This window comes from the organism of the source record quoted next, unplaced genomic scaffold, assembly GCF_019419815.1.
Source record: "Pyrus x bretschneideri cultivar Hongxiangsu unplaced genomic scaffold, Pyrus_bretschneideri_v1 Contig15, whole genome shotgun sequence".
Classification (NCBI taxonomy): domain Eukaryota; kingdom Viridiplantae; phylum Streptophyta; class Magnoliopsida; order Rosales; family Rosaceae; genus Pyrus; species Pyrus x bretschneideri.
This window is the reverse complement of record NW_025999446.1, coordinates 1,942,366-1,968,394: the sequence shown is the minus strand read 5'-3', so window position 1 is coordinate 1,968,394 and position 26,029 is coordinate 1,942,366. Positions and strand designations below refer to the sequence as shown.

Here is a 26,029-nt window from a genome sequence, read left to right as displayed (position 1 = left end):
AGTTGCCTAAAACTATTTATAAGAGACGTAATTAAGATACAACTCTGAAATATTATCATTGGGCAAGTGACAGATGAACATATGTAGTGCACAAAGTGACCAAACAAATACCAACCCACATGAAAGAGAAAGTAAAATTTGTAAGTCCAGACTCTTAAACATCCTTTTTTCTCTAATTCTAAGCTAGATGCATATGGTTTCGATCCGCATATATATGTCCGAAGAAAAAGCTTTCTTGAATCTTTTGACAATGATAGGATGTGGATGGCCACAGGTCATGGTATATATGCTGTACGTTGCCCCAAAGCTAAGGCCTTAGTATTCTCCTCCCAAACTTTCAGTTGTTGACTTTATTCCTATAAATACTAAAAGCTAGCGTTTGATGCTACTAGTCCACCAGCATATTCAAGCAACAAAATTACTGGAGATCATGAATCTTTCACTACTGACATGTTTGCTTCTCCTCTCCAGCTACCAGTTAACCTTTCTCATCATATCATGCAACGCCAACCAAATCGACAACCTCAACAAGTTGATTAAGTCTCGCAAATCTGCGAATCCTCCTCGGGCAGACTTATGGGATGGCTCAAATGTTGCCGATGACCAATTTTCACCAGTTTATGTTGGACTCCAAGATGGGTTGAAGGAAGCTGATAAGATTGGTTCTTTGCCAGGACAACCTCAAGGCGTAAACTTTGACCAATATGCAGGGTATGTTACTGTAGACCAGAAAGCCGGGAGAGCATTGTTCTACTACTTTGTAGAGTCGCCCCAGGATTCATCAACTAAACCTTTGTTGCTATGGTTAAATGGAGGTAAATATTGCTTAGAAGTTTTACTATACAATTATTCTATTCTTGAAGTGTTAGAGAATATGATTTCACATCAGTCATACGATATTTAATATGCAATTAATATGTGGGAGTTTCCACCTCTAATATCATTGACATTTTTTGTAATAAAACTCAACACCTTGTAATAGGTGGTTAAGCTAAAATATATCAGTGATGTTGGTGGTGGATTATGCTTGTGCTTATAAAGTTTGTCATTAAGTTTCTTACCTTCTTAATTTAAAGTGACATGAGTCTACAACTTAAACATATCCGGCTGACGTCTAAGAAAAGATGTATGTATTAACATATTCTATCAGTTTCTATGGCACTTGTAACTTGTAGGACATCATTCCAGTAAAAAAAAGCTAGGAACGACCTATATGTCACATATCTGAAATCACGGTGAAAACTATAGGTATATGCCAGCTTCAGCGAATATATTATTAGGCTATACATGAAAAATTTATTTAAACATTTATTCGTAACAAACTATAGACCCACTCTTTTTGTTTTTTGGTCAAAATGTATATAACCACTCGGAGTAAGTTTTAGTTAATTTGAATAAGAAAACAACAAATCCATGGATAACATGATAACATCATCATTTGTGACAGCAGTCTTATTTTAAGGGAAAAGAACACTCGAAACAGCTAGAACCACTATAATAATGGACTTAAGACGATATCGGTCGGTTTGTTGTTTAGCTATATATCATCATAAAATTTGATGTAAGCAACCACGATATATACAACTAGTGCTTAAAGTCAAAAAGAATGATATGCATATGGGGTTTACATCCCATGTATTTCCTGGCCAGCCAAGTAGCTAGCTAGGTGGACAACACTAGCTTGCAAGAATTTCCACTAATCTTGTGCTCTTGAACACCAACTGTCCCTGTATGCATGTAGTGTGTTTTCCAATACATATAAATGTAACACGTATTGAGTGGTATAATTCTTGAGGAAATCATGAGGATATTATCTTTTTTATGATACTTTGGAGTATCGGATATTTCAAACTTTTTAATCTTTAGATCTTTGATTAAAAGTATAAAATTAAAATCTAACAGTTAAAAACTCTGATATATTCGATATTCTAGAGCACCATTAAATAGTTTACTCGATGAAAACTGAAAAGAGTTAAGGTCCACCACCAAATGAAGATACTTTATTTCCATGCCACTATGCTAGAAGACTCTATTGGTATGAAAATAACTGTTACCCAGTTGTTTGAATGATTTTGAGCCATGTAATGTGTTGTATATTCTCATTCCCACTTTGTAGTGGGCATACCATTTCCTTTCTTCGTGAAAGGAAAACACATGCAAGACACGCACGAAAGTACTTTTGGCAATTCACATTGTTCTTGCCACAACTACTTGGGACGGGCTAATTTAGTATGAAGTTATGAAGTATAATTACTGTTTAATCATGAACTAGTGGTTAACTCCCATTACATGACACAAATCCCAAAATTTGGAAATTGTTTGGATTGTGACTGAAGTTTAAGTTATTCCTTGATTAATTTTATGTACGTGGTATGATAACAAGCTAGCAGAGCCAAAAGTTGCTCCAATTATACATTATTTGACACTGCAAATTCTACATGCTATGAAAACCATACTGAGGAAAGAAGAAACCTTGCATGTCATACTAAAACGAATTTCATGCTACAACACTGCCGCCTCCAACTGTTCACAGCGCTTAGATGGCTTAAAAATCAGAGCTAACAAACTTGCCTTAGCTCCAAGTAGTCACTATAACCAGCAGCCAGATACACCATCTTCTAAGAACTCAATGCTTTTTCTCAAAAAAGAAAAAGAAAAAAAAAAACTCAATGCTGACATGGCCATATCTCATATTTCACACATACAATATTTATGTTAATCCACATAGAGTTGACATATCGATTGAAGCCTCTATTTACCAAATTTTATTACAAGACAATCCACTTAAAATTTAACATTTCCTTTGATGATGCACGACCTCAATGCTAACTTGTCATTTAATATCAGCCAACAGTTTCATACTACACCGATGCCACGCACCTCCAATATTCGTGTGCATGATTTCTGTTGTGTACATGCAGGACCAGGATGCTCATCTTTGGGATATGGAGCCATGGAAGAAATTGGACCCTTCAGAGTCAATAATGATAGAAAGACACTATTCAGAAATGACTATGCTTGGAACAACGGTAATTACTAATTAATCAAGCAACTAAATAATGAGCACTACATGTCCTTTCTCTCCCCAAATAGTTACAAAAATTCTGTCAACTTTAGCAAAAAAATTTTTTAATAGGACGTAATACTGGTACAAAAAATGAGAAGCTGAGATTGAAAATAGAAAATTTAACAATTGTAGAAATCAAACAACGTTTAAAATACCTGTAGTATTGAAGCAACACGCTAACTTTAGACTCATTATAATAATAAGCACCATAAAAATGTGTGGCAGTGGCAAACGTGATCTTCTTGGAGTCACCAGCAGGAGTTGGGTTCTCATATTCATACACAACATCCGACTACTGGAGACGTGGGTGACAAGAGAACAGCAGAGGACTCCTATAAATTTCTTGTAAACTGGCTGGAGAGATTTCCCCAATATAAAACCAGAGACTTCTTCATCACCGGAGAGAGCTACGCCGGTCATTACGTACCTCAACTTGCCTCCACCATTCTCTTAAACAACAAAGTCACGAAGCAAACAAAAATCAATCTCAAAGGAATTGCAGTGAGTAATTATTCATTAATTCTACGTAGAGTTTATATAATAATATCTTGTTGTTTAAGTAATGTTTGTCTGCCAAATCACCACGTGTGTTACTAATCCATTCAGGTTATGAAAAGTGTATATGTTTAATATCATATCATAACCTATGAAATATCAATTTCATTGTTCATCCATGTCATAACGCAAATTATTATCAGTACCATGTGCCGATGTGATCGTCACACTAAAAAATTTCACGTATTATTCATACAGATCGGAAATGCTTGGATTGATGATAGTACTGGTGAACTGGGGATTTACGATTATGTGTGGACACATTCTATGAATTCCGACGAGACGAATGCAGGGATACACAAATATTGTGATTTTTCTTCGGGCAATTTCTCCAGCGCATGTGACAAATATCGAAGTCAAGTTGAGGAGGAGCTTGGAAATGTTGATATTTACAACATTTATGCTCCCCCTTGCAAAACATCAGAACCCACTAAATCTCTCTCAAAATCTTCTGTAAGTCTATCTGTAGCTAGAGCTTAATATGAAAGGAATAATGTGCATTTGACTGAATTAAACCTTCAAATAATGATTAATTGGGATGGTATGTTATATATCCTGATACAGATTGATGATTTTGATCCATGCTCTGACAATTATGTGAAAACCTATCTAAATCTTAAGGAGGTTCAAGCGGCTCTTCATGCAAAACCTACAGAGTGGTCAGCTTGCGGGTATATGATATGCTTTCGGACAAACTTTCTTTATTGCTTAATTGTACATGAATTATGCACTATACCAAGAGTCGTTTTTAGGTGTTACTGACACCCTAAAAATGTCATTCTGCATATATGTACTTAAAAGAGTGCAGGATGACTTTAGTGATGATGCTTAATTTGCTAAAATGCTTCATAAATTGGTAATTAAAAAAAAAATTGAAGGGAGCACGTAGGGGTTGGGGGCTAGGGAATACCTCGGCCCTGAGTTGCATTGCCACTAATAAATTATGTTATATTGTTAGACCGTTATTTTATATATATATATATATATATATATATATATTTTTTTTTTTTGTTTGTTGTTAACGATATTGTTAGACGGTTTTACGAGAGAAACGTGTTTTATATAACTAACTCTCATTTTTAATCGTTGCCTCTAGTGGAGTTGGATGGACAGACAGCCCAACCACCATTCTACCCACCATAAAGCAGCTTATAGCAAGCGGGATAAGTTTATGGATATACAGGTGAAACCCTTGAATTGATGTAAGATAGTGTAGTGATCCCAATGTTCCCCTTCCTCTTCAGAAGATTAATTTTCATTAAACAATTGATTAAGTATAATTAATTATATCAGCATGTTACATAGATATAAACATATGCATATGTACTGCAATTACATTTTACTAATCTATATATAGCAGCTGAGATTTCATGTTAAATGCAATCTGCAGTGGAGATATTGATGGGAGAGTACCAGTCACATCTTCTAGATACGCCATAAACACTTTCAAATTGCCCCTACAAACTCCATGGCGAGCCTGGTATTCAAATGGACAGGTACTTAACGTCCACATCTTTGTGACTACATTTTACCACAATCATTCGGAAATAAATAAGTAATTGGGAGGTGGATGGTATTAGTGAAGAAAGTTGAAGTTTCACCGTACAACTAAATGACAATATGTGGGGAGTAATCCAACTTACTTTTAAGCTCATGCAACGTCCCTCTTCCCATTAATGTGAGATTCATTCTCAACACACCCCCTCATGTGTGAGAAATTTTCAAGCTAAACACGTAAACAACATAAACGGGGTGACATGTGATAACAGTATAAGATGAATGGTTAGATAGGATGCCATGTGTCAATAGATTAGTATGGTTGTTATAAGGTAGTTAAAGGTTGTTGAGATTGTTGTGACATAGTGTGCAAGCAAGCCTTATTAGTTAGAAGAATATATAACAATTCATGTAAGCTTTGTATCTCTAATAAGAAAGTATACAAGAATTCATTCCTCTCTCTTTCTACATTTCTCTCTCTCTGAAACCTCCATTGTTACTGCATTACTGCAACACAATATGTTGCTTTATATGGTATCTTTCACCTGTCAAGCTCTTCTTGCTTGAAAGGTTACTTCGATCTTGAATTTCTTGCTTCCGCCATTCAAGATCTTCTTCTCTACTTCTTGATCTTGAAACTAAAGTTTCTGAGTTCTTTCTTTGTCTAGGTCGTGCACTCCAGGTGTTTGATCATATCTCATTCACAATTCTTCAACTAAAGGTTACACTGGTGACTGCCAATCAATTACAAATCGTGCAATCACCCATCACATCTCTTATCTCTACTATTTCTACGTCTATGACTGTCAAGCTCGATGATTCCAACTATCTTACTTGGATTTTTCATATTTAGTTGCTACTCGAAAGCCATGGAATTATGGAGTTCTTAGATGGGTCTAACCCTTGTCTTGAAAGATTTGTTTCATCTAGTTTAGGGGAATTTGAAGTAGATTATGGGGATTCATCATCAAGAACCGAAACCAATGCCTACAAGATTTGGAAAATGTATGATCATGCCTTGATGCAACTCATTACTGTTGCACTATCTTCATCGGCTGTGTCATGTGCTATTGGAAGCACAAGTTCTCAATATTTATGGAATCGGCTCAAAGAACAGTTTTCCATTGTCACTCATGCAACTATTTTCCAAATGAAATTTGAGTTGCAAAATATCAAGAAAGGCACTGATTCAATATCCTAGTATTTGCAGAGAATCAAGAAAGCTTGAAAATATTTAGCAGCTGCAGAGTATTATTCGAAGTTGATGATATTGCGATATTAACACTTAATGGCTTACCAGGGGAGTATAATATTATAAGGTCTATCACTAAAGGTAGAGAAAGTGTTATCTCTATCAAAAATTTGAGATCCCAATTGCTTGCTGAAGAAGCAATGGTTAAAAACACTACTGTTACACCATTTCTCTATGCAATAGGTTGCCAAGAATTCTGAGTCCAGTTCCAAGAACTCATCACTTTCATCCCAAGAGTACTTTGGTAATCACAACCAAGGGTTTTCTGGCAATTCGAATAAAGGGTATTCAAGTAATCAATCTCCTGGTTTTTATGATGGGGGCTCTCAGGCTACCTACTTCAAGAATAACTATAACAAGAACAAGGGTAGAGGCAAATTCAACTATAATTCCAAGTAAAATTCTAATTTTCGATTTGGAAATTCAAGAAACAACTATAATAATTCTGCTTTTGGCATTCTTGGTGCACCTCCAACACATTTAGCATATCAAATCTGTGGAAAATTTGGACATCTTGTTGATAGATGCAGATTCAAAAATACTGATAATGTCAGTAGTACTTGAAGGGTGTCAAATATGTGGCAAGAAGAACCATACTGCTCAATTTTGTCACTTCAAAAATGCAAATGTATTTGGAAATGCTCATCAAATAACTACAATGCATGTGGCTTCCTCACAACCTCCTTTAAACTCTAATGCTTCTTCTCAACAATTCTGGTTTACAGACTTATGAGCAACAAACCATTTCACTGCTGATTTGCAAAATCTATCCTTGGCTACTTCTTTCCCATCCACAGAGACAATTCAAACTGCAAATGGTGCATGTCTACCAATATCACATATTGGATATTCTCTAATTCATACACCTATACAACCCTTAAAGCTTAATTTGGTCCTATATGTTCCAAGAATTACTCAGAATTTGTGATCTATACATAGGATTTGTCTAGATAATAATTGCTGGTTAATCTTTGATGCTTTTAATTTCTGGATTCAGGACAAAGCCACAGAGAGGAGTTTATAAAGGGCTAGTGTAGTAATGGGTGATATTTAATACCAATATCAAGACCAACTATAATTCAGCATCAAGCATTCAAAGTTTGATTTCTTGGACAACAAGTGACTTTCCAGTTTCTGGCATAGCAGGCTAGGTCACCCCTCTAATTCTATTATTTCAACTACACTTAGAAAGTCTAATATTTCAGTACCCTCTGATGTATCACCTTCACTGTGTCACTCATGTTTACAAGGAAAATTTTGCAAATTACCTTTCTTAATAGGTTAGCAGAAAGAAAGCATAGACACATTGTTGAAACCTCAATCACAGTGTTACAAAATGTGTCTATACCTGCCATTTTCTAGTCTTTTGCACGTCAAACTGCAATATACCTTATTAATAGGATGCCATCATCAACCTTACATAATCAATCACCATTTGAGGTCTTATTTCAATCAATTCCAGAAGTTCAACACCTCAGGATATTTGGTTGTGCATGCTTTCCATTATTGAAGCCTTATACCACCAGTAACAAGTTACAACCAAAAACCAAAAAATGTATTTTTCTAAGATATGCATCTAAATACCACGGATACATATGCCTTGAAGTTAGTTCATAGAGGATTTACATTTCTAGACATGTCATATTTGATGAGTGTGATTTTCCATATCCTTCTTTTTCACAAAAATTATTTGTACTTCCAACAAGTTCCATTTCTGAAGCTTATTTAAAACCAATGTCTATCACAAGTGAAAACATTGTTGTTATGGAAGAGGAAATACAAGCTTTACACTCTCAGAACACTTAGTCTTCGGTTCCTTTACTATCAAGTAGAAACCTTTTGGGGTGTAAGTGGGTATTTAAGATCAAAAGACATGCAGATGGAACCATTTCAAGGTACAAGGCTAAACTTGTGGCAAAGGGATTCAATCAAGAGGTAGGTATAGACTATGGTAAAACATTCAGTCCTATGGTTAAGCCTACTACAATAAGGCTTGTTCTTCCTTTAGCTACACATTTTGGATGGTCTGTGAGACAACTCGATGTAAAAAATGCATTTTTGCATGGAATCTTGCAAGAAGAGGTGTATGTGGCACAACCTCATGGCTTTGTGAATTCCTTACACTCTACCTTAGTTTGTAAACTTCACAAGTCCTTATATGGTTTAAAACAGGCTCCAAGGGCATGGAATGAGAGATTTACAAATTTCTTGCCTTCTCTGGGTTTTCAAACCACTTATGCAGACACATCACTATTTGTTAAACATGTTGGTTTTGAGGTGGTGATTCTCCTACTTTAAGTGGATGATATAATCATCACAGGGAGTGCAAATGATGCCATAAAAGAAATTATTTCTGCATTAGCAACAAAGTTTGATATCAAGGATCTGGGACCTCAAAACTACTTCTTTGGCATTCAAATTACACAGACTGCAGAAGGATTGATTTTGTCTCAGCATAAATATGTCAATGATTTGTCAACAAAAATAGAAATGCATCAGTCAAAGCTCTGTGCTACCCCTTACTTACCTTATAACAGACTTCTTAAGGATGATGGAGTACCCTTTAACAATCCTAAGCTATACAGAAGCATAGTGGGAGCTTTGTAGTATATCACATTTACAAGACTTAACATTGCATACTCTGTGCACCAGGTGTGTCAGTTCATGCATTGCCCTATGGAGTCACATTATTTGGCTGTGAAAATGATACTTAGATACCTTATAAAGGTACGCTGAATTATGGCATTCAATATGTTAAAGGAGCACTGGAGTTAAATGCATTCAGTTATGCTGACTAGGCTGGGAATCCCAATGGTCAAAGATTCACAGTTTGATTGGTTGTTTTCATGGGACACAATCCAATATCTTGGTCTTCAAGGAAACAAAACACAATGTCTCATTAATCTACTGAAGCTGAGTATAGAGCAATTGCTACAACAGCTGCTGAGATTGATTGGATAAGACAGCTATTTGCCTTTTTGCAAATTTCAATCCCAACTCCATCTATAATGTTTTGTGACAATCTATCAGCTATTGCCCTTACCTACAATCCAATGATGCATCAAAGAACAAAAGCACATAGAGATTGATGTGCATTTTGTGTGAGAAAGAGTTGCCAAACAACTAATTCAAATGTAGTTTGTCTTTTCCAATGAACAATTTGCTGATATTCTGACTAAAGGGTTATTTGCACCATTATTCCATACTCACTGTTGCAATCTCAAGCTTCGTGATCCTTCTCCTAAGATTGAGGGAGGATGATAACAGTATAAGATGAATGGTTAGATAGGATGCCATGTGTCAATAGATTAGTATGGTTGTTATAAGGTAGTTAAAGGTTGTTGAGATTGTTGTGACATAGTGTGCAAGCAAGCCTTATTAGTTAGAAGAATATATAACATTTCATGTAAGCATTGTATCTCTAATAAGAAAATATACAAAAATTCATTCCCTCTCTCTCTCTCTCTCTCTCTCTCTCTCTCTCTCTCTCTCTCTCTCTCTCTCTCTCTCTGAAACCTCCATTGTTATTCTACATTGCTACAACACAATATGTTGCTTTACAATGTGGAGCACGTGGGCCATTGGGTTTTACACGCAAAATAACTTGCTCCGATGCCGTGAAGAAAGTTGGGTATCACCATAAAAACAATTGACCATATGAAAAGTAACCTAATTACTTATAAGCTCATATAAGATCCCTCCTTTTATCAATATGAAATTCACTGTCAACAATTAGTCCACATCTATAATATGGGTAGATGATGAGTTTGTTTATATTTTAGAATATATTTAGTATTAACAGATAAAACATGTGTTGTAACATGTAGATATGGTACAAAAGCGTAACCCCGTACATTAATTATACATGTCAATGCAAGATGGGAAGACACATTTTCCTTAATTATGGTGCAATGGGCTGGCAGGTTGGAGGATATGTGGCTGGGTACAAAGGATTGACATTTACCACAATAAGAGGAGCAGGTCATATGGTTCCCAGCTATCAACCGCAGCGATCACTTACCTTCATCTCATCTTTTCTTCAGGGGAAACTTCCACCTTCCTCCTAATTAATCATATCAATTTCCCAACCGCACTACTGCTATTGATTAATCCTACGTTAATTATCTGAATATCCAGATATATACAATCTAAATTCAAAAAGTATTATGATTTGTAACCATATATATTTTTGTTTAATAATTAAAACAATAACCAAGGTGATCGTGTAATATCATCCATTGGGTTTAATATCATCTATTGGGTTTTTTGTTGTTTGAAATTTTGGTTGGATGAAAATGTTTCATATATTATCAATTTTTCTGTTACAAGCACTGTTCTAAAAATTCCTGCCTAGCGCCGCCTAGCCCCTAGGAAGTTGGCCACCACCCAATTAATGCCTAGGCAGTTTGAAAATTAAGAAATGGCGCCTAGACCTGCTAAGGCGCCCGCCTAGACCACCTAAGCACCTGCCTAACTTGCCCAGACCAACCTAAGCACCTGCCTAGGTTGCGACTCACTTAAACAAAAAATAGATAACTTTCATTTTGCATTTTATTTTCTTCAATAAATTGTAAGAGACTTGTTGCATACTTAAATGAGCACACATTATGTTTTCATTGTGTTCTAACACTTCATAATATATATGTCATTCTATTTTGTAGTTTATGATGAAATTATATATATTTAAAGTATATGCAAACACTTATTTATACGAAATATAATAGATTTGCTTAAATCCGCCTAGGCTCTAGGCTTCAGCCTTCCGTCTGACTATCGCCTAGAGTCTTTTAGAACCTTGGTTACAAGCTTATGGATAAGAGGAAGATTTGTCTCATTTAAAAGTACAGAAAAATTATAGAAAATACATAAAACTAGCAAGAGTGCAAAATTGTTTTTTTGCGCCAAATTAGTACACCAAATGATGTGCTACCAATCAAAATTTTTATTCAAGTTGGAATTTGATTAATAGTTATAATAAAAAACACTATGTATGAATTTGAAGCGCCATTTAGTACATGAATTTGATTTATGTAGCACCACCTAGTAAAAAAGAAATTTAACAAATGACGAAAACATAGTGTGTCTAGCATTATAATGTAGGCTCTTTATATTCAAACACTCCAAATGTACGTTCGTTGCATGCATAAATGCACTCGTCAATTATTCACAAATTCTACAGATTTTATACATTAATACTTCATAATCTAGCAATAAATCTACTCGTCAAAATTCTCATATTCTTTCAATCAGTAAATGTACTCGTCAAGTTTCAACTCAACCCACAATATAAATATTAAAAATTGTGAATACCAATTGGTAATTTGGTATTCTTGAACTGATCATTGGTCAAGATGAAGCTTACACTACTTGCATGTAATTTGCTGCTCCCCTCCAGCCACCAATTCGCCTTTTTGATCAAATCATGCAATGCTAATCACCAAATTAAGCCTTTTTGATCATATCATGCAATGCTAATCACCAAATTAACAACCTCAAAAACTCAATTAATTCTCGAAGATATGCGAATCCTCCTCGTTCCAAATCGTCGGTTCGCCTAGATGAGTCTTCTTGTTCTCCAGTTTAAACTGGAACTCAGCATGGACTGAAGAAAGCTAATAAAATTACAGCCTTGGCAGGACCACCTCAAGGAGTAAATTTCAGCACAAAAACTTTCTTAGGCGCGACACAAATTTCAGCACTTACAAGTTCATCTACTCGATGTCCATAAAACAGCAGAATTCATTAGCGAAAAACACGAACAATCAACATGAGCTTTGATTATAAGAATAAAATGTACAAAGAATTACAATCGTGTCCTCGCTACTACACATGAACTGCAGTCAAACAAGCAGCAAAACTGATCTTGCACAGCGTAATTGAGCAAACGAAGTTTACATATACAAGAGTAAGCTTTCTTTCCACATATGATCCAATCGCCTATTTCACGGGCCAGAAAGAAGCTGTGCCTAATGAATATGATCGCCTCGGGGTGTTGAATATCTTGACATCTTTCATTCCTGCTCTTTGCAAATATTACATCCTCGTTTTACGGCTACTTTATGCAGAAACTAGGAAATTCAACTTTCCATTTGTGAGTTCTTGCTGCCTCAATTTCTGCTCCGGCGATCTCCTGGTCAGCCTGCCTGGGCCTGGGAGAGAATTGAAGACACGCGGCTTATTTAATCTATACAACCACAGGAAAAGAGAGGATGCAAGTTACTAAACCGTAGCGCAGGAGTAAAATTCTACCTTAAAAAAATAGACTGCCTACAAATTTACAGACGCACATTTGCTTGCAACGCTTCAAGTATGCTACCCACCCACCTGTTGTCCAAAACAAAAAGGTTAAGAAAGAAAAGAAGAAGAAAAAAAAAAGGATATAAGAAGGCATCTCATAGTAGCCTACTACAACAATCATCAGGGGAAAATCCAAACAATGAAAACTATAGAGCATATTTGAATTCACCATCTCGTCATACCAGATATAATATACAGTAACGAAAAGTCAATATTACCCTTCAAGACCTGGGTTTGCTGGGTAGTAAACATTTGTGAGGCCTAATTTCTTAGCAGCCTTAGCAGTTGTCTCACCAATACAGGCAACTGAATTGCTCCATTGCTCTGACTCTGGAATAAGACCGACCCAGGCACTGTTGGAGAAAGCAGATAGTGAAAAACAAAATTAATGATTGGTACTATAGTCTCTAGTGAAATAACTCTAAGTAGCTCAACTGGTTACTTACCGAATAGCTGATGGAGAAGCAACTGCTATGACAGGGGCGGAGAGTGCCTGCTTTAAAACTGTTTGGTCGACATGATGAACAGGTTCCTAAAAGTAAGTATCCCAAGATCCCAAGAAACATTGTTAAGTTAGGACTGAAATAAGTCATTAGCTATAACCAGTAATCCTATTCAATTAGTGCTAATATCACATTCAACTGCCAACCTGCAACTATAACAAAAAGGTTCAAACAAACATATCAAACTCCAAATGTCCACATTAGACTAGAGCAAGGCAATGATTGGGAAGAGGAGCAGGGATGCCTCTTGATCCTGAATGATGTACTAAATTTTATGGTGGACAACTATAATTTGCAAAACCAAAGACATGGAAAGAGAAATTATGTTTTATCGTATCCAACAGAAACACATAGAAAGGATGATCAATTGATGACAATAAGTATAGAAAAGAGAAGTGTAAATATCTTGTCATTAATCTATAAGAAATTTTTCATGGAACCATTAAATAAAAAGTAAAAATTATAGATCACTTAAAAAAAAATTCATAGAAAATTTCCATGGAACCAATATAAGGAGACCACACTTGCATGCCAAAGTTGAGTAAGCATACCGTTGTGTATGTATTTAGCCTTGTGACCTCAAACCCACGATTGGACAGGCCTTCCTCTGAAACAAATATAACAAGATGAAAAGGGTGAATCAAAGACAAGTGACAGTGCACATAATCTTATAAGCCGCTATCAGCAGAACATTGACCAAAGTCTTGGCTTCATCACGTGATATACGCTACGAATGCCAAAATTGTATATGTATTGTTGCACAACCAAAAACGTAAAGGAACGAATATAACTATCCATTTATGGAAAAGGAAAAAATGACTCATAAAAGATCACAATCATGAACATGCCCAATCATAAAAGATCGCAATCATGAACATGCACAATCCTAAAATGGCGAAAGCAATAAAAACTCTATCCAAAAGAAGCAGGCATCAAAATTGAAGCATTCCACATACCAATCTCATTGCTGGCCTTTGCAGAAGCAGGATATAAAACGGTGCATTTTTCATTCCCATTCTTAGGAAGCTCTGAAGCCAAGACCTTGCCAGTTGCTGTGCGGCGATTATTAAACAAAAGAGACCAATAATCAAAATCAATAGTGGAATGGAGAGCATACCCACAATATTGAGTCATAAATTAAACAAAAAAAAAGGATAATAAAATCAAGCTCAGGAATCTAGAAAACTTTTGCTTCACAGTTAAAAACTTTTGTTCAGACATTCATTCCTCAATTCATCTATGTTTGGTGAGTTTTTAATTTAATAGTATTCTCCAGTGCTTTCGTAATGTTTTTAAGATGAAGTTCATCTTTCTGGGAGCTTCACATTAATTGTAGGAAGCATAACAGGCAATAATATACTTTGTACGAAACTACATCGTTGCCTACACTAATTCATACGCACCTTTGGATGGCACAAAAGCAATGTTGAGGGATCGCTTCGATGACTGTACTACTTCCTCAAATATGCTTGCTGTACCAGCCCCCACGACCCCTACCGTAACATTTGGAGTTCCAGCAGCCCTGAAAGTAAATAACAAGACACAGTCTAAAATTTAGACAAAATTAAATTACCAATTTGTATGAACAAGTTTTAAATGCAAAATGTGCCAGGGTTTTATTTATCGAGTTTTCTCCCTTACTTCCAGGCCTCTAAGAAGACTGAACTCGCTTCAGGGGACGTTATGACAATCCAATCAAATGTAGTATCTGCAGCCAAAAAGGACCATTAAATGAAGAAAGTTGGTTAGAAAATAGTTGTACATTTGTTTAGAAACATGGAGCTGAAGTTTGAGGCCCAAAGGACAAAATGGGGCTAACTAGAATGTGAGGCAGTCAACTTAGTTGCATTATCTGTGAAATTACTCAACGACATCGACAAATTGGAGAAGAAAGTTGAAGAATTTACCACTTAATACTGTAGAAAGCCTATCCAGATCTGGCCCCCGTGTATGCTCAATGAGTGGAAGCTCCAAACAGCTGATTCCCTGCTTGGCCTGCACTCAAAATTTTCAAATGTGAATGTGTTGGAGAATATCAAAGAATTAAACTTCGAAAAACGGTGGAAATGGAAAAAAAATAAAAATTGATGATTTACAAATGCTGAAGAACAAAATGCCACAAACAGCCAATCACGTTCGCATTTCATCGAACACCTAGCTGGTAATCCAAAGCTAAACCGCAGCCCGAAAACAATTCCAAATTCTTTCACAATTTTGGCAGCAACCACTCAAACAGTAAATGCAGAGTAATTCACATTTCAGGAGATCAAATCCGAAAATGCAAGAAAGAGGGCAGCAACAGAGTACAATTACGAAATGTAGAACCCAGAAATCCAACGCAGCACAAACAGCTAAATTTCCAGTCTTTCAGCAAAATCACAGGAAAAAATGTCAGATACAGAGGTAGAGAGAGAGAGGAGGAGAGAATTGCGTACCAGGGAGGCGATGAGCTTGCCGTTCTTGCCGCGCTCTCTCGTGACGACGACCTTCGGCTGCGCGTGTGAAATGGAGGTGGAAGTTGCGGAGGCTGCGTGGATCCTGGAAGCAACGACGAAGATTCGCCGGTGAAGTGGATGACAAGAAGATGGGTAGGAAATAGGAGGAGAGAGAGAGGAAAGAGAAAGGTGTGCCATTGGAAACGTGTTGGAGAGAGAGGATTGCACCTCGACAGCCCATTACCATATTAAGTAATAGAAGATCTTACGTAATTAATTAAACAGAAGATCTTGCATAATTAATTTTGTTTAATTATTCTTAATCTTCTGATAAGTCCGAGAGATTTTTCAGGTACACAATCCGGTACAACAATTGGAATAATACATTCCATGAGTTAGTCATTCTGAAGTTTAGATAATATTGTCTGAGAAAACATATTAAATATTAATTGAATTGTATTATGACATTTTGTGTTCCGTTATCACACTTAAAAAATGCCTCTTATTAACCAAGGGGCTGTCGGAGAGAATTCGCAATGTGTCTATAACACAGGATAATATACACATGTTATTATATAAATGGTAAAATACTTGTGTTAAAAAATTAACAATTTAAAAAAATAAATTTTTTCATTATTTATATAATAACATATGATATATTATCTATGTTCTGACTGCAAAGAAATTTTTCTTGCCGCTAGGGAGGATCGCAGTTCTTGGTGGGATGTGTCACATGGCTGTGGAATTCCTCTGGGCATCGACCAATCAGCTTCCTGCTGTGTGCTTGTCTTTGGAGCTATGAGCTGCCCGAAGGATATGATTTCTTTTTAACCTCTACTTTTAGGGCATACAAACGCAAAGGAAAAGTTTCATGTGGTAAGGTGTTTAAACTTTGTGATAGTAGAGAAAGTAATTTACATTCTCACACATCTTCTGACGTTTAATAGTTAAGTTTCACACATGGACGAACATGCTCTGATTTTATAAAAAAATTAAACTTCAAACCCTAAAATTAATTAAGCAAAATTTCCCAATTTTAGATGCAAGACAACACTCGAAATCCTCACGCGAAAAACCATTATAACAAATTGTGAGTATCATCACAATTATATTGACAAACCCAAGTTCAACAGCTCTTTGAGGTGATCAAAAATGTTGTTTAGTCACATTTTACTGCAAGGATTAAGTAGAGATCTGCATAATTCATTTTTCAATTTGTGCTAAATTTTGGTTCCCCATGTCTCCCGAATGCCCAACCCAACTGAAGGGTGTTGTGCGCCCCAAGATTCCAACACCTGCCACCTCAATTTGTTATTGTTTGCTTTTTCACTAAGCCTCATGGTACTTAGAATTGAGTCTGTTTATGGCTTGATCGTACGCCAATGTGAGCAGTAAAATATAAAACTAGGTCCTGCACAATGATGATGATGATGATGATGGTTGTTGACAATTATTATTAACACTAACACATGCCACACATATTATTCTAATTGAAAATGTTTCTCCAGAAGGTAATATGCATACTGAAACGTTTAACAAAAACAAAGCGCATTCTAAAATTTTTATGTTAAACTCTATAGAAACACTTTTGGTTATTTATAAAGGGAATTGTTATTGGCGTTCTAAATTTCTCATTCTATACTTCAAACTTTCTATATTTAGAAAGAAAGATACACTTATGAGGAGTGTAGAATGAGATTTTTGGAGTGCCAATTTCCCTTTATAAAATATGTATTGGTTTGTCATGTTTACTGCATGTAGTTCAGTGATAGATAATCCAACTCATAAAACTCACGTTGGAGCGAAAAAAATTGGGTCCTCCAATCTTCGCTTGCCACCAAGGAGAGAACGAGGGGAGTGTTTGTGGAAAAGATAGTGTGAGGCTCAAGTTAGTAAGTGATTGAGATGATTGCAGTAAAATTTAGAGAGATTGTGTTGTTTTCCTCCCTTTGGAGGTGACTTAATTGAAGTCTTCCTCACAATGGGTTAGCAATAATGTGGTTCAAATTCGCTTTTGGTGAGAATCGAACCTAAGACCTCTCACTTACCAGTGAAGAGGAATACCACTAAACCATAGTACTAAGTGGCAAAAGGAAAATATTTTAGGGATATGATTTAATTAGTGATTTTATATGATTTAATTAGGTTTGATATGATTTGGTCTAGGTTTCCTTGTATTGTTGACAAAGGATTATTTTGATTTATTTCCTAGTATTGCTCCCTTGTAATCTTATAAATACCTCCTTATTGAGAAGAATAAAGAATTGAAGTAGTATATTGAGAATTGTGGGACTGTAGAGAATTCTACATTTACCATAAACCCTTTATTTTCAACCATCCCATCATGGTGGGGTAGTGGAATACTGCAACAAGTTTAATTGAGGAGTAAATGCTCATTTATAAGTGTGTTTAAAATTACTAAAAACACTTTTTGGTAAAAATACTTTTGGAACGAATTGTTAGACAAAATGCAAGTAAATCCAAGAAAAGAACTTGTAGCGTGGCAACAAAACATGCAACCTTAGACAAGCATGCTAAAAAATGCTTTCTCAAATTTGCCTTCCATTTGTGGCAAGGCCTTCTGCAGTACTTGTTCAGGCCTTCACCCTAAAATCGCGACTGCTGCCCGGTGTAGAACATAACACAAGTGCAACTTTGCACTAGCATGCTAAAGATTGTCTCGCACATTTTCAATTCACGGAGGCCCTGCACTGATCGAATAATATTTCCCTAAAAATTACGTAAATCTAAAGAAATGATCAATGAAATCCTTGCATAACTACCTCAAGTTATCAAAATTCAGTTCCACTCCAGAATTAGAGGGATTTATAAGAATTCTAGAGAACCAAGCAAATTACAGATCCATTGAGTCTGATTTCTAAACTACTTATGCAGCTTACTCGGTTCCCTCGCTGTTGGTAGGTTGCTACCGTGCACAGGAGCTGCTGTCTCAGCTTACTTGTTGTTGGTGGGTGCCATACACCGGATAAGCTCCATATGCAGCCGAAGCTGCAGCATACATGCTAGGGTCATGATGTGGTGGTAGAGCATAGCCGTAACCTTCATAAACAGGTCCTCCGTAGTAGGCGGCACCTCCCCATTGGTTACCAAAATCCGATCTGAACTGCTGAAAATCAAAACCAAGGAAAACAAAAGATTCGTGAGAAAAAAAAAACAAATGGCATGATAGAGGCATTACAATTGTATTTCGTCACACAATTTTGTTGTGGACTTGGGGAGGGCGTTTTGAAAAGAGAGAAATAATACCTGCTTATTTGCTGGATTGCGTCCCCATGAAAGTCGGACTGTTTGCTTGCCAATTACTGTGCCATTGAGTTTCGGCAATGCCTCCTCAGCATTATTTCTGTCACAAGAGGTCAAAAGGATCACGTCCCAAATCGTTGTCAAGTAAAAACTATACCACCACCAGTGTTGCAGACCAACATCATGACAAACAGTTTACCTGTTAGCAAATTGTACAAATCCACATCCTTTTCCAACTGGTATTTTAACAGAAACTATCTCGCCATACTGAGAGAAGGGCTGCCTGAGATCTTCATCAGTAACATTAGGATCAAGCCCCCCGACAAATATCTACAAATGACACATTCATCAGCAAAGGTTGTAGAGACTAGAGAGAAGCGCAGTCTCAATTGGTTAAAAAACCATGAAAGCTAGAAGACTCACTGTCGTGTTTGTAGAATCTCCATCAGATTGGAATCCCTGGGTTGGTGTACCATTTGAAACATAACCCCCTGCAGAAAGCACAAAATATAAGCATATAAAAGAGAACTAACATTAAAGCCATGGTCATGCAGAGATTAGCCTCTTTCATAATCTGAAACCATCGTTCGGAAACGGTATCTAATTTGCTGGAGTATAGATCACAAAGGACAAGAAAATTACAAATAGCTTTTCAAAAGTAGTCCAATAAATGGAAGACGATTGATGATTACAACTATTCCAGAAAGATTTCATCAGTTTAGCTACTTGCTAAAATGAACTTTAAACACCTTAAAGAAGCAGTGAATATTTCTAGCAATAAATTCAAATATGCCATGATGGAGGTAAAACTACAACATGACATTCATATAAATCCTTACTAATGCACAGAAGATTTGGAGGACCAAAACACAACTTCAGAGAGAGAAGAAGTAGACGCAAATACCTTACTTACCAAAGAGAAGAACTAAACCCCTCCTTATCTAAAAGTAGAACTAAATACCTTGTGAAGAGTAGTGTTGTTGATACCCAGATGATTTCCGAGGAGTTGCAGCACCAATGCGCATAGGCCTGCTGGAACAAAAGATACCATTCATTTCAGTCATAGCCTGTGACCTTTCATTCTCGTCCCCAAACCTCACAAAACCGTAACCCTTTGAACGGCCAGTATTGGCATCAAAGACGACTTTTGCAGCTTTAACAGATGGATATTTACTAGAGAAAGTTTCGTGCAATAAACTATCTGTAACATCTGCAGCTAAGTCTCCTACAAAAATGGAAAGATCAGGAGCATTATCTGAACGCTTATCACCCGTGCTAAATGCAGCCCAGTTCAGACGGAAGGGCTGTTCTGTGTTGGGCATTAGAATGCCAGCGTAGTTCTGTAGAACATTCTCAGCTGTTGCATGTGAAAAGAATTCCACAAAGCCGTAGCCCTCGGATAAAAGAGTCTGCTTATTGCGAATAAGCTTGATGGAGGCAATCTGCAGGACATAAGAAATACATGTTACCTAAAAGGGCAGTAATGATCAATTACATAGACAGAAACAATATGCAACAATTTCTTCAAGAAATCAGTTTCACTGGAAATATAAGACAGTTTGTTCTCTGAAAACTCCATGGCGTCACGGAAGAAAGAAAATAAGAAACAAATGTACACAATCTTTCCTACCAGGCCAAACAAATACCATAATTTTTATATCTACCGTACGTCGGCCAGAGAATTCCTTATGAAGGCCGTATTATTTTGTATATTCGATTAGAAAACAGAACAACATGTATGTATGTACTCAAAATATATTCTTCATTTTTGTACTTTTTGGGTTTCCTTTTTAGTAATTGGCTCCAATATGTACTCAAAAGATGCTCCAATCACCAACAGTTTTACTTTTTATGAACTAGTGCAACGACTTCCAGTACAATTTTAGAATTGCCCCAAAATACCAAATGAGAAAAAAGCGCAGAAAAGTAGTGTTCTTCTTGCATATTCCCAAACAAAATTAGCCACCGAAGGGGAATCGTCCCCTCTTTAGTTCATAACTAATTAGATTTAGCTTTTAACACTTTCAGGCCTTGTTTCGTACGCCGAACTATATTGCTTATGTTTGCCCTAATTTGTGCATTGGAGAAACTGGCTTATGAGTCACAAAAGTTACAGCATTTTTATCATGTATACCGAATGAGTTCAGATAAATATTCTGACCCATAAAACTTAATACAGAATTATACGAAAATTAAATGAACAATTAAACCATGCAAAAAATCAACAAAATGGTTGCAACCCAATTAAGCAGAAACATCAAAGCATCCAACTTCCAACCCAAATGTCAATTTTTTTACAATAAATCAAAATAAAATTTTCATCTTCAATATGAATAATCATGCTACCAGTAAAAAAAATCCATACAAATATGTGTACGTGAATATATAAAGAGGAGAGAGAAAAAGCAGTGAGAGAGGAGATTCATAGACCTCGCCGGTGGAAGCGAAGCAGGTGTGAAGGTAACTCTCGTCCATCCAATGGTGCAAATCACCGACCCAGATGGTCTTATTCTCGCCGCTGCCAGATCCCAGCTGCTGCTGCTGGAGGTGTTGTACGTGCTGCTGCTGCTGGTACTGGTGGTACGCCATGTAGTGCTGCGGCGGAGGCGGAGGAGTCGCGTAGTGCTGCGGCGGCATCATCTGGTGCTGCATTACCATCGCCGCCGTCGGGTACTGCATCGCCATCCACTGCTGCGGCGGCGGCGTCTGTGCTTGCGCCTGTTGCGGCCGTTGGTTATGGTTATTACTCTGTTGCTGCTGCTCCTGCTGTTGCACCGACGAATCAGAGCCGTTTGATTGCATCCTTACACCACAAAAACACACTCTTTGTTCTCTCTCCTTCCGCTAAAGGACGCAGTTTAATCCGAACTTAAGGAAGAGAGAAAGAGAGAGAGTCTAGAGAGAAAGAGAGACTGGGAGTTCTAGAGAGAGAAAGAGAGAGAGTCTTTCCGAATCTGGAGGTTTTAGAGATAGAAAGTAGAAGGGAGGGGGGAGGGGCTTGGGCTGCGGGGGCAAGGGGAGGATGTATTTGTGCGGATGACGGATTCATGGGTTGGCTTCGTAAAACGCGGTTGGTTTCTCCACCGTCGGATCAAACGGTGAGGTCTGTTGCTCACCGTTGGATCTCACACACCCAACCGATAAGCACTAGCACAGGTTGTTTTGTTGATCCGCCGCCAGCTGCCCCTTGCCCTCAATTTTTTTTTTTTCTTTTTTTTTTTATCCTTTTTTGGGGCTTTGGATTTGCTTTTTAGTTTTTACTGTTTTTGGATTCTGTTTTCACCGCAACCTTAAACGTCGAAATTTACCGCGTGACGTCACTCTCTGTTCTTGAATTTCAGTGAAGATTTACTGAGGTGAAAGGAAATCCTTTTTTTTTACCGGATATGGGTAAGTACGGAGGTCAGGGGAAAACCCAGAGGAAGATCTTTGTTTGCCAAACTGAAGTTAGATTCTTTTTCTGGAAAGGTTAGAGTGATGGAATAGAAGGGTTACCTAAAACAGGCCTAATTTTCAGTTGTGACGTAACACAAATGGTATAGTACGTGTTTTTATGTAAGTAGTGGAAAATTTTAGTTCAAATCAAGTTAGATTGAGAGAGAGAGAGAGAGAGAGAGAGAGAGAATGGTAGCTACAATCAACAACTGGGAATTAAATGTTAGATTCAATAGTTATTAATCATTCACTATAAATTCATGCACTTTTTTTTTATAATTACTTGTAATAACTTTTATGAGGGGCGAAGTCAAAATTTAAAAATGAGATAGCTAATCTTATGCTAATTTTTTCTTAATGAAAATTTTAATATTTTAGCAATTGTGGGTTTTTTTTTAAGAGTAATGCTATTTTTACCACATTTATATACCACATTTTTTTTTACCATCTTAGGTGGCAAGTAAGCTGGACAAGCTACGTCATTTAATTTCAATCTTTTTATTAATTAAAACATATAAATAATCTTAGGTGGTAGTAGAAGACTCCTCATATACCACAATCATCATTTAATTAACAATTTTTTTTATTAATTATTGATTAACATTTTGAAATTAAATGCTAATTAATTTAGGTGGTACACAATTATGGAACAAAAATATGGCAAGAATAGCATTATTGTTTTTTTTTTTTAATCTGTAAAAAAAGTATTTTACATGCAAATAAAAGAAGATTTTATATTTACACAGGGTGCATTTTTGCTCACCCAGACTAACTCTAGGGTATGCTTATCACCCATTCCAATTACGGGTGGTATTGGTACGATTACCGTACCAAACCCCATGTACCAATTACCATACCAAACTTTTGGTATGATAAAATCTATTACCATTACCGTGCTTAACTTTTGGTATACCGAATTTGGGCATGCCAAATAGTTCGTTTGGCATGGTATGGAATGGTAATTACCACTTTGTTTTGGGCCATGCTTTTGGGCCAAATTTTTTTGATTTTTTTTTTAACCCAATTCAAGGCCCAAACGTGTTTTGGTCACTTTCTTTAGTTTCTAAAACTTTTTTATTTAATTATGAAAATTTTATAGAGATTCATTTAAGAAACAAGAAGTAAACAGATAGAAGAATTGCTGAAAAAAACCCAACATCCCTAAAAAAAATAGTACAAAGATTCCTAAACTCCATCTCTACATTCTTTAAAATTGTACAAATATTAACTTGATAGACGAAACCAATGAGAAAGGCATCCCAATTTGATGAAGGAGCAGATGAGATGGACTGCGAAGAAAGAGAGAGTTGCCGGAACGGGAGCAACATAGATGAAGTCGATGGCTAGATCAGTGAAAAGATGAAGAGTCGTAATGCAAGAAGGCTTGGGTTTTTTTTATTGGGAAAGTAAAGGCTAGAGGGTGAGATGATTGGATAAATGACTAAGAAAAAAATAAAAAGTGCATATATAACGATAATAATACCTAAGTATATATATAAATGAATAAATAAATGATATAATATTAATAGTAGTGGTACGGTACGGTATACCACTGGTAATGGTTTTGAATACTATTACCGTACCATTACCAATGGTACAAATTTTTTGGCACAACTTTGGTATGGTATGGTTGGTAATTCGGTTGGTATGGTAATTTGGCAAAAAATTTCACTCGTAATTTCAATGCTTTCCATGCGTAATCCACACTAACTCTAGTTAAGCTTAATTTTTTTTAATTTTTTCTGCTTTAATTAATAGGAGAGAATCTTACTTTTACTCATTTACCTCCATATCTATCCTTTCTTTTTAAATATGTTATTAAAACTTAAAACTTAAAACTCTCCTTTTTTAATACAAATAGACTCTGCGCACACATCTTCTTGGTTTTTCATCTGCTATTTTTCTCTGGATTTTTCATCTGTTATTTTTCTCCAACTAGAAAAAGGTACGCAACTCCCATCTATTTGGTCTTTAGGATTATTATAGGGTGTCAATTTAATTCAATATTAAGTAATTTGATGCTTATACAGATGAAACACCAAGATGATGAGTTTCATCCTCATCTTCCAGTGATGCCAAATTAAGAATCAATTGATTGTATACATTTAGATTCAGATTCCAAAAGCTTTGAAGTCTTGGATCAAAATGAAGAAAAAGGAGAATTTACAAGCAAAGTTGGTGATATTTCGTTGGGGATGACTTTTGGTAATGAGGATGATGCATATAATTACTACAATGCATATGGTAGAATTGTTGGATTTAGCATGAGAAAGAACAAAGAGAATAAAGACAGGTCATGTGTACTAAAGAAAAAACAATTTTGTTGTTCTTGTGAAGGTTTTTATTAAATTAAAAAATAAAAAAATAAAAACTAAAAAAACAGACAACTCGAAAGAAGAAAAGAGAAGAAACAAGATGTGGTTGCAAGACAATGCTTGAAATCAAACTTAATTTAGAAATGAAGTTTGTTATAACAAATTTTGTTGTTGAACATAATCATATTCTTGTTCCGACATCAAGTTCCGATTTATTGATGTCTCATAATTTACCACTAAAGCAGGAAGGTCTCAAAAACTAAATTTTATTTAGTCTAATTGTAACAATTTGACAATGAGAAAGCACATCGGGGTTCTAAAAAAGGGTGACTCAGAATGTTTGCTTGAATATTTTAAGAACAAGCAAACTGAAGACAATTCATTTTTCTATTCTCTTTGAACAAACGAGGAGAATGAAATAAGTGGTTGTTTTTTCTATGATGGAAATTCGAGGCGCGATTATACTGTATTTGGTGATGTTGTGTGTTTTGAGACGACATTCGAAATGAATTAACACAATATGGTGTGTGCCCCAGTAGTTGGTATCAATAATAATGGTCAAACCATACTTTTTGGATGTGGTTTGCTAGATGGAGAGAGAATAGATACATGTGAGTGGCTGTTCAAGACCCTTTTACAAGCCATGGATGGAAAAGCACCAAGAATCATATTTACAGATGAAGCCTAATCAATCGCTGCTACGATTAGTGAAGTATTTCCTAATTGCCACCATCGTCTTTGTTTGTGGTAGATATATCAGAATGTTGCAAGGAACTTGAATCACGTTTTCAGTGAGTTTAAATCATTTGCATAGGATTTCAAAATATGCATATATGATTCGGAGACTGTTGAAGAATTTGAATCAAGTTGGAATAAGTTACTTGATGATTATGAATTAAGAGGAAATATTATGTGAGAAATGGGCACAAGTTTATGGTCGAGACCACTTTTGTGCTGTTATTACTCTTGACCAATTCCTATTATATTATTTTTACGTATAATTTTGTATATACTTTATAATAAGGGCACAAGTTTCTTTTTCTGCTATAATATGATCAATTTCCATTTTTTTTCTTAGGTATGACAGCAACAGAAAGAATTGAAAGCATGAACAAGTTTTTGAAAAAGTATTTTGATCGAAACCTCCTTCTGCAAGAATTCATTGTCCAATATGATAAAACAATAGCAGATCGAAAAGAAAAGGAAAGGCAAGCAGAAAATGCAACTAAACAGAAATGGCGTAGTTTGTATTCTGATTGGACTATGGAGACTGAAGCAACAAAGCAGTAGACAAGTAAGAATTTTTATTGTTTCCAAGAGGAGGATAAGAAAGTTTTAAATTTGAGACCACTGAAATTAGAAAGTGATGATGGGCTAACACGTACATACACAGTAATGAACTTAGGAAA

At 36.1% G+C, this 26,029-nt stretch overlaps 3 protein-coding genes across 6 annotated transcripts; 1 reads left to right on the top strand and 2 right to left on the bottom strand.

The window, feature by feature from the left end:
• Nucleotides 1–245: 245 nt before the first annotated feature.
• LOC103959539 (serine carboxypeptidase 1) lies at nt 246–10,650 on the top strand. The gene is given in 9 exon segments (XM_009371894.3): nt 246–815; nt 2,922–3,029; nt 3,293–3,362; nt 3,364–3,568; nt 3,821–4,075; nt 4,187–4,293; nt 4,719–4,805; nt 5,013–5,118; nt 10,295–10,650. Coding segments are annotated over 9 exon segments (1,515 nt in total). The 5' UTR covers nt 246–382; the 3' UTR covers nt 10,439–10,650.
• A 1,478-nt stretch (nt 10,651–12,128) lies between these two features.
• Nucleotides 12,129–15,840, bottom strand: LOC103959538 (uroporphyrinogen-III synthase, chloroplastic-like). 3 transcript variants are annotated; one of them, XM_048580278.1, is made up of 11 exons: nt 15,607–15,749; nt 15,268–15,535; nt 15,079–15,166; nt 14,813–14,879; nt 14,575–14,693; nt 14,128–14,223; nt 13,723–13,778; nt 13,115–13,200; nt 12,887–13,021; nt 12,621–12,695; nt 12,129–12,520 (listed from the first exon to the last, which is right to left on the bottom strand). In XM_048580278.1, exons 2-10 carry the CDS (start codon nt 15,316–15,318, stop codon nt 12,647–12,649), a joined length of 747 nt encoding a protein of 248 aa, XP_048436235.1. In that variant the 5' UTR covers nt 15,319–15,535; nt 15,607–15,749; the 3' UTR covers nt 12,129–12,520; nt 12,621–12,646. The 3 variants fall into 3 exon arrangements, with proteins under 3 accessions (XP_048436235.1, XP_009370166.2, XP_009370167.2); XM_009371891.3 differs by lacking the exon at nt 15,268–15,535 and having other exon boundaries at nt 15,607–15,840; XM_009371892.3 differs by lacking the exon at nt 15,268–15,535 and having other exon boundaries at nt 12,129–12,555; nt 12,659–12,695; nt 15,607–15,840.
• Nucleotides 15,841–18,362: 2,522 nt separating this feature from the next.
• Nucleotides 18,363–21,759, bottom strand: LOC103959540 (polyadenylate-binding protein RBP47). 2 transcript variants are annotated; one of them, XM_009371896.3, is made up of 6 exons: nt 21,301–21,759; nt 19,832–20,312; nt 19,294–19,361; nt 19,070–19,200; nt 18,874–18,970; nt 18,363–18,733 (listed from the first exon to the last, which is right to left on the bottom strand). In XM_009371896.3, exons 1-6 carry the CDS (start codon nt 21,670–21,672, stop codon nt 18,557–18,559), a joined length of 1,326 nt encoding a protein of 441 aa, XP_009370171.2. In that variant the 5' UTR covers nt 21,673–21,759; the 3' UTR covers nt 18,363–18,556. The 2 variants fall into 2 exon arrangements, with proteins under 2 accessions (XP_009370171.2, XP_009370172.2); XM_009371897.3 differs by having other exon boundaries at nt 18,363–18,730.
• Nucleotides 21,760–26,029: the final 4,270 nt, after the last annotated feature.

Coding starts and splice junctions, on each gene's coding strand:
- LOC103959538 (XM_009371891.3), bottom strand. CDS start 15,804: ATGGCACACCTTTCTCTTTCCTCTCTCTCTCCTCCTATTTCCTACCCA. Junction 15,167..15,606: donor GCAAGCTCATCGCCTCCCTG/GTACGCAATTCT, acceptor TTTTGAGTGCAG/GCCAAGCAGGGAATCAGCTG. Junction 14,880..15,078: donor GCTTTCTACAGTATTAAGTG/GTAAATTCTTCA, acceptor TTTTGGCTGCAG/ATACTACATTTGATTGGATT.
- LOC103959540 (XM_009371896.3), bottom strand. CDS start 21,672: ATGCAATCAAACGGCTCTGATTCGTCGGTGCAACAGCAGGAGCAGCAG. Junction 19,201..19,293: donor GAGATTCTACAAACACGACA/GTGAGTCTTCTA, acceptor TGTCATTTGTAG/ATATTTGTCGGGGGGCTTGA. Junction 18,971..19,069: donor TTTGTACAATTTGCTAACAG/GTAAACTGTTTG, acceptor CTCTTGTGACAG/AAATAATGCTGAGGAGGCAT.